Genomic DNA, 8,259 nt, shown 5'->3' on the forward strand with positions numbered 1-8,259 from the left:
ACTCTTGTAGGCTTTGGAAATCTTCAAGGGTGAGTCTTGATCATCCCCTCGTTGCTCCCGTCTTCTAGATTGCATCTTGGCTTGGATTGCGTTCTCGCGGTAGGAATTTTTTTGTTTTCTATGCAACGAATCCCTACAGTTGTACCAATAGCACACAAGAGATATGGTTTAGAAAAATCATGATCAGTAGCATACAAATCACATAGATTCTCTAAACCAGGAATTTTAACATCAAGTTGAGTTAATAGCATATTCTTCCTAGATAGAGCATCAGCAACATTATTATCTTTACCCTTCTTGTGCTTAAAAATGTTTGGAAAAGACTCAATGAACTCAACCCACTTAGCAAGACGATTATGCAAAGTAGATTGAGCTTTCAGATATTTTAAAGCTTCATGATCAGAATGTATTATAAATTCTTTTCGCCACAAGTAATGTTGCCAAACCTAAAGAACTCTAATTAAAGCATACAATTCTTTATCATATATAGGATAGTTCAACTTAGCACCAGAAAGTTTCTCAGAAAAATGTGCAATTGGACGACCCTCTTGCATCAACACACCACCAATTCCAATACCACTAGCATCACATTCAATCTCAAATTGCTTATTGAAATCAGGAAGTGCAACCAACGGTGCAGAAGTTAACAATCTCTTAAGTTCATCAAAAGCATGATCTTGGGCTGTGCCACACTCAAAGACAACACCCTTTTTAGTCAATTCATTCAAAGGTGAATATATAGTACTAAAATTGGGCACAAATCTTCTATAAAACCCAGCAAGACCATGAAAACTTCTTACTTGACTCACATTCATGGGAGTAGGCCAATTTTGAATAGCTTCAATTTTAGACACATCTACTTCTACTCCATGCTTAGAGACAACATAACCCAGAAATATGACCTTATCTTTGCAAAATGTGCACTTCTCAAGATTACCATAGAGTTTATTATCACGCGACACTTGCAAAACATGTCGAATATGTATAGTATGATCAGATTCATTGCGGCTGTATATTAATATGTCATCAAAGTACACAGCCACAAACTTGCCAATAAAATCACGCAAAACATGGTTCATCAGTCTCATGAAAGTGTGAGGTGCATTAGTTAAACCAAAAGGCATTACTAACCACTCATATAAACCAAATTTTGTTTTAAAGGTTGTTTTCCATTCATCCCCCTCTTTCATCCTAATTTGATGATAACCATTACGCAAATCAATTTTAGAGAAAACAGTAGCACCACTTAATTCATCTAGCATATCCTCTAAACGGGGAATAGGATGACGATATCGAATAGTAATGTTGTTTATCGCTCTACAATCTACGCACATACGCCATGTACCATCTTTCTTAGGAACTAAAATAACAGGAACAACACAAGGACTAAGGCTTATGCGGATATAACCTTTGTCGAGTAGCGCTTGTACTTGCTTCTGTATCTCCTTCGTCTCTTCGGGGTTTGTTCTATATTGCACCCTATTGGGCAGCGAAGCTCCGGGGATTAAGTCAATTTGATGCTCAATACCACGCAATGGTGGTAGTCCTGCGGGTACCTCCTCCAGAAACACGTCGCTGAATTCCTGCAAAACATTAGAAACACCAAGAGGAATAGGGGTCATGTCGTTAGAAACCAAAACCGTACCCCTGTACATGAGTACACGAGGCATGGCAGTAGGATCCTCACTAAATTCTCTCATATCTTCTTTGGTGGCTAAAAGCACTAAGGAATTCACTCTCTCACTTTTCGTTATATCACTCACGACATTACAATTCTCTCGCCTATCTAAAGGTGCATCCTCCAAGTTTACTTCAACTTTTTTACGAGATTCATTGACAATTTGCTGTGGTGACATAGGCTGTAAGTTGATTTTCTTGCCCTTGAACTCCAAGTGATATGTATTGGCACGGCCATTTTGTTGCACAGAACGATCATAAAGCCAAGGCCGACCCAATAGTAGGTGACACACCGTTATAGGAACCACATCAAAATCAATGGAATCCTTATACGGTCCAATCTCAAACTCAACACGCACCATGTGGTTTACCTTCATCTCACCATTATCGCTCAACCACTGAATATAGTATGGATGCGGGTGCGGTAGATACTTCAACTTCAGCTTGGTACACAACTCCTTGCTTGCTAAATTGCGACAACTCCCGCCATCAATAATAACCTTGCAAGCCTTGTGAGGACCAACTAAAGCCTTTGTTTGGAACAAATTGCAGCGCTGAGTAGATGCACTAGGCAACACATTAAGAGCACGCTGAGACACAACAATAGTGCGAGCATCAGACGGATATGCATCTACACCATCAGTGTCATAGTCATCATCGTCTGGAGCATATGGGGATCAACATCATCTCCAGTCTCATACTCATTGTCCTCATTGATAATCATGACTTTGCGGTCAGGATAATCTCTCTTGAAGTGACCCTTGCCACCACATGTATGACAAGCCATATCACGGTTGCGCGCAGTAGACATGCTAGAACCACTTGAACTTGCAGCAGGTTCGGACCTCTTTGTGTTGGACACATTGGACACCGGCTTGCTAGACGAAGTGGGAAACTGTGCGGGGGGCGATGATGACATTGGCGTCGTAGATGGAGGCGCCCTAGGCATGTAGCGCCCAGCTCCCGTAGCACGACCTTTGATTTGCGCTTCTTCAGCCAACTGTGCTTTAGCTTCTCTTGCATGATGTAGCAACTCATTCATTATAGCGTAACTGTGATGATGAACAATGCCTTTGATATCATACTTCAAACCATGTAAGAAACGCTGCATTGTCATCTGAAGTGATTCACGGACACGTCCACGCTGCATAAGCATCTCCATCTCCATGAAGTATTCATCAACAGTCTTCACACCTTGTCTCAATAGGGTCAACTTATCATATATTGTACGCAAATAATTAGTGGGCACAAAACGAACTTGCATAATGGCCTTCATCTCACGCCATGTACGAACGGGAAGCTCGTTATCTTCTTGACGAGTACGTGTAACTCCATCCCACCAATGAAATGCATAGCCATCAAATTCCGAGGAAGCAAGTTTGACCTTCCTATCTTCAGTGTAGTTATGTAAGCGCCATAACTTCTTAATCTTCAGCTCCCAAGTGTGGTATTCTTCAACATCAGCTCCTTCAAACTTGGGTATGGAGAACTTGGGCTTACCCAAACCATCTTCTTCCTCAAACCCACGACCATGGCGTCCGAGTTCAGCGAAACCACGACCGTGGTTACCACGTCCAACACCACGACCAGGTGCTTCATCCTGATGATCAGGGTCTTCTGCTTCTTCTTGTTGCTATTGTTGTGTAAGATTGTCAACAGCCAGTTGCAAAACTTGAAGACTGCGCTGGATATCCGTCATTTGATCTTTCATTGTAGTGACGGTCTCATTAGTAGCATCCAGCTTCTGGGAGATCCCTTGGACCGTCCCCCTAAGCTCATCATCATGAGTGTGGAATTCACGTCGCATCTAATTACAAAGAGCTTCATACTCCCTCCATGTGATGATATCAACGGAATTCTTGTTTTCCTGGTTAACAAGTTTGGCATCACTAGCAGACATGGTTAGTAGGTTAGTGCACTAAATCAAAAATATATGGTGGTACTCTCACAACGCACTCAAAACTAATAAGAAAAGGAAATCTTACCGCTCCAAAGTGAATTAGTATTGCTTACCACTTGTAGGAACAACTAGTGCACAGATGTAGCGAAGCGAATATCAAGGGTATAAGAACAAATCACACAGCAAAGCAGGATATATGTGGGGCTGTAGGTAGGCTACCTATTTGCACCAATAACAAGCTCTAGCGCTGACCATAGACAACCAATGATTCTCACACAAGGCGATAAATGTGGCAATGCAACTATATGGATGAAAGGTTTCAATGCACTCGAGAGACACTAGCAAAGCTCAACGAAACATGCACAAGATTGCTCAACTACAGGTGCAGAAAAGTAAACTAGGCCTTCACTTGATCTTACTAGCACTTCACACTTTTTCTTTTTGGATTTTCTTTTTGTAACACACGCAGTTATGTAGCTCTTTTGCTTCTTTTCAAATTTCTCTTTTTTTATGACACAACTCCTTGATAACACGGCCAACAGATAATGCAAAGCACCAAAACCCTAATGAGCAGCCTATCGAGCGGTAAAACTAGTCTCTTTTGGGAAAGTTCCTAGTCACGTATATCGAAAGGCTGTAGCTATGGTTTGGATAAACACACTGTATGCTATGTGGACTCGGAGCAACAAAAACTGACTCTAGAGAAAAACGGAAACACTAACCCTAACAATACTAGATGCAAGAAAAAGATACGCAAAAACAACTACGAAAAGCAACTAAAACTCGAAATTAGTGCAATCTAAGGCTATGGCAAACCCTAACCCTAATATTTTTGGCTTTTTCTGGATAGGAAACACTCACAACTCAACTATGGGGTGGATTGTGGATGGCTTACCGAGGAAACGCTGAAATCTGATACCAAGATGATAAGGGGCGGCCCGATCTTCTCAGTAAGCAACGGTGGTGATGATGATCACGGGATGAACACATCGGAGATACACGACGATGAAGTGGAAGATAACTTGTATGACGCAACGAGATCTCTCGATTGGTCCCTGTCGCCAATGCAACAGCTCTCAACCCTGCAAGATAAGCCGCCGACCACGAAGCGGTAAGTTACAACCGTCTAATTCCCAATGGAACAGTAGATCACACAGTACTTTCAGTGGCTCAACACCAAATCGATGCAATATGGTGTAGAGATTCAATAGAGTTGCAAAGCAATCAACTATGAACTAGGCTTTAACTTAAACGTGGTCTAAACCTAATTTGGGAGCGTCCTGGGCACTTATATAGGGGTTCAGGACGACCTCAGGTTGAAAATATACAAAAATAATCGACCCAGAATAGATCTGGTCGAGACAGACTCGGACTTGGCCGGCCTGGGGGCCGGTCGACAGGGCCAGGGACCGGATGGCGACCGGGCGGAACGTCCAGGCTTACTGGACACACACCGACTGGGACAAGCGGGGAACCCGGTTTGGAACGGGCTGATCTGGCGTGGAGGCCGGCCGACCGGGGCTCGGACTGGGTGGCCCGGCGTCACGGTCGGTCTGATCGGCCTGGCGCCGGCCTGAAGATCTCCTCCTCTCGCGCATGCCTCCCGCTCCTCCCTCGCGCGTCCATGGGATGTCTTCATGTCCAGCTTCACGTCCAGCTTCTTGTCCAGCTTCTTGTCCAGCTGCTCCTCTCAACCTTGTGCGATGCTTGGTTCCTCTTCATACCTGATCATACATAAGTAATACGACTTAGGCAGTATAAAGTTCTCATCGATCAAAGTATCACTTAGGAACAAGTTCACCTGTTGTTTAAGTAGCTTCGCACGAGCTCGTGTTATTGGTCCAGTCCTAACTTCATTGGACTTGAGCTTCACAACATCATCATCTTCATCTTGTAATGACGGAGGTAGTAGTGTGGTAGGGATGTCCTCATCAAAGGGTCTCGACGAGGTACCCTTGTTCCTCTCGGATACCAAAACCCCGACAAGCTGATCCGAACTTTATACAACTACCAAATATATATATATATATAGACCCTTTACGTTGTCGCATGTCCACCTCTCTCTTAGCATATGTTTTCCCCTATTATGTATTTGTTGTGCTATAGTTTATAGATAATTGCACTTCCATGCCTTTGGACCTATTGATGTACCTATTTTGACGCTTTTGTTCAGCATGTGTAAGTAACTGCATGATCTCCATATTCGACCTAGATATGATGCATCAACAATATTCAATTTCACGTCGGATGGAATAATGCATACAATACGTGAAGAATCAACGGGTGGCCCGTGGCAAGCTGCACTTCCTAATCCTAAACTAGTTTACATTACTACATATGTCCAATTTTTATGGGGTTGCAGATGAAGTCATGTATCAATGAAATTTTACAGGTTGTAGCTCACGTCCATCCGTACATGTGGATTTGTTCACGGTTCCTTGCAATCTAGAAATATGAATTATCCTTTATTTAAGAAAAAATCCGGACACCCAAGAGCCAAGCAATCACACTCACTCTGTCACTCGCATGACTATTCCTATGCTCTTTCATTTTTTGGAAACTCTATTTTATTCCGTTCTTGGTTGTCTTCCTTCACCGAGAATGGTGGTGTACAAGGTTGCAACCATTTAAACCCTGCATCACACCTCTAGAGAAAAAAACTCTTCAGTCTTTACAAATATCTTATACCCAGATATCTCAACAATTTGCGATGAAGCATGAACAATTTTTTTTGGTTTTATCAAAAATTATCACCTTAGTCTTTAAGGAAAATGTTTAATCTCCCTAGAGGCTTCTTCTTTTTACCTTGAATAATTTCTCTAGTACCCCTATATTCTATGAAAAATATATTGATCTGCTCGATTTGCTCACAAATATTATGTACTGTTAGCATGCTTTCAGTTGAAAATTGTGTTCTGCATGTTGTATATTGGCCAGACTCTGTGCTATATTTCGTCAAGTATATGGAGATGGTCCACATGCACTGCCAGGTGGACCGGGCATCAGGTCGCTGCCGGGCATCATGGTTGGTGAGCAACAGGGCAAACACGAGGGCTATATGCAAAGTTGTAACCTAGACAACCAAGTGGCATAAAAAAGAAAATAAAAGAGGAGGATGGATGCATCCGGGAATCTTTCTAAAGAATCCTTCTGGCAAAACGCAATTATGTTTTGACTAAACTCTAGTATGGAATCGCTTGGAATTTTTTTTTGTTTCCATTATGCAGAATACAAACTCCAGCCTATAGTAGAGAGTGCTATATATTCTATGGTTACACGCTTCGAAATACAGAAAAAGGGTGAGCGCAGCACATGCATGCATTGTAACAACAAACAGGGCAGGTTTAGCTACGCATGTCTACTGGGGCAAGTGGGCAAAACATGTTCATACGCACCCGAAGACTATCCTTTGGAGCTCCATCAGAGGTCTTTGGTCTTAATGAAAATTCCCTTGACACTTTTGACAGCAAGAGATGGAGTAAGGCCTCTAAGTTGACTTGCAGACTGACACTTTTTGACTACTCATGGACATGGATGTCCACACGACCACACGAGCGAGCTCCCCGGTGGTATATATATGTGCTCGTTGCTTAGAGCCTCCGTCTACAACTTACTGATCAACAACAAAGATCTAGCTACTATTCGATCGTTCATTCATGGAGAAATCATCGTCTCCTTCAAAGCTTCTCCTGCTACTACTCCTCCAGCTCCTTCTGCTCTCTAAGCTTCTGGAAGCACGGATATTAGGTGGGTACTGCATATGCAATTGGCAACGCACGCATACTTGATTCATCTTTATCGGAAAACATACGTATATGATTCATGAATGCGTTTTCTGGGGTTTTGTGCTCAATTTTACAGCTTCTTACAAAGTTTTCCACTTACTTTTGCACAGGTGATCGCTACGACTGCAAGCACCTGCTGGCGTCGGATGTTGATGGAGATGATGCCGTGCTCTCCTCGTCAAACCTGAACCTGGCCGACGATGCACTGGACAGGCCCTCCAAGTATACGCCGCCGTCGCCCAAGCCGGGGCCGTCGCCGCACCCGGTGCTGGGCTGCCGGCCTCCGCACCTGCGCTACAGCGGAGATAGTGTGCTGGTGCTTCAGCAGAGGTCCCCGCCGTCGTCGTCTCCCACGGGACCTGCACCACCGCGTGATTATCGTCGCCAACAAGCTGAAGCTGCATGACACCCACCGAGCCGGCCGTGGAAGATGATGTAGTATGTGTTTCGTGCGTTTCTCGATGCGTATGGCAGGCAGATCTGAAAGTTTACAGCTTGATTTTTCACTTTCCTTTGCTCTTAAGATCGAAAACTATCGTTGTTTATTTGTTTTGGGCCACCTTAAAAAATTAAGAAAATACTACTGAAAACTTATGGATGTATTATGCTACAACCACAAGTGAGATATGCAATTTGCATTCGACCTAAATTTATGTCTTGCACCGGCACTGGAAGCACTGGAACAACAGAAACTTATGGGTTCATATCACAAGCTGTTATTTCTTTTAACTTCGTGCTGACAGTGTAGGATTTTTTTTTATTCCCTGGCGCACACTACAGATCAGTGGGTAGGTTTTGGATTCCTTATGTACCAATCGGTTTAACTCTCGTTGGTAAATCACTACGGGAAACACGATGTGCCGACGGTCTTTTATCGGGGCCGTCGGCACATGACCT

At 43.3% G+C, this 8,259-nt stretch overlaps 1 protein-coding gene across 1 annotated transcript; it reads left to right on the forward strand.

Annotated features, from left to right (window-relative positions):
• Nucleotides 1–7,198: 7,198 nt before the first annotated feature.
• On the forward strand, nucleotides 7,199–8,017 carry LOC127326479 (uncharacterized). The gene is made up of 2 exons (XM_051353355.2): nucleotides 7,199–7,324; nucleotides 7,473–8,017. The coding sequence occupies exons 1-2, from the start codon at nucleotides 7,234–7,236 to the stop codon at nucleotides 7,766–7,768; spliced, it is 387 nt and encodes a 128-aa protein (XP_051209315.1). The 5' UTR covers nucleotides 7,199–7,233; the 3' UTR covers nucleotides 7,769–8,017.
• Nucleotides 8,018–8,259: the final 242 nt, after the last annotated feature.

This window comes from Lolium perenne, chromosome 1 (genome assembly GCF_019359855.2).
Source record: "Lolium perenne isolate Kyuss_39 chromosome 1, Kyuss_2.0, whole genome shotgun sequence".
Lineage (NCBI taxonomy): Eukaryota > Viridiplantae > Streptophyta > Magnoliopsida > Poales > Poaceae > Lolium > Lolium perenne.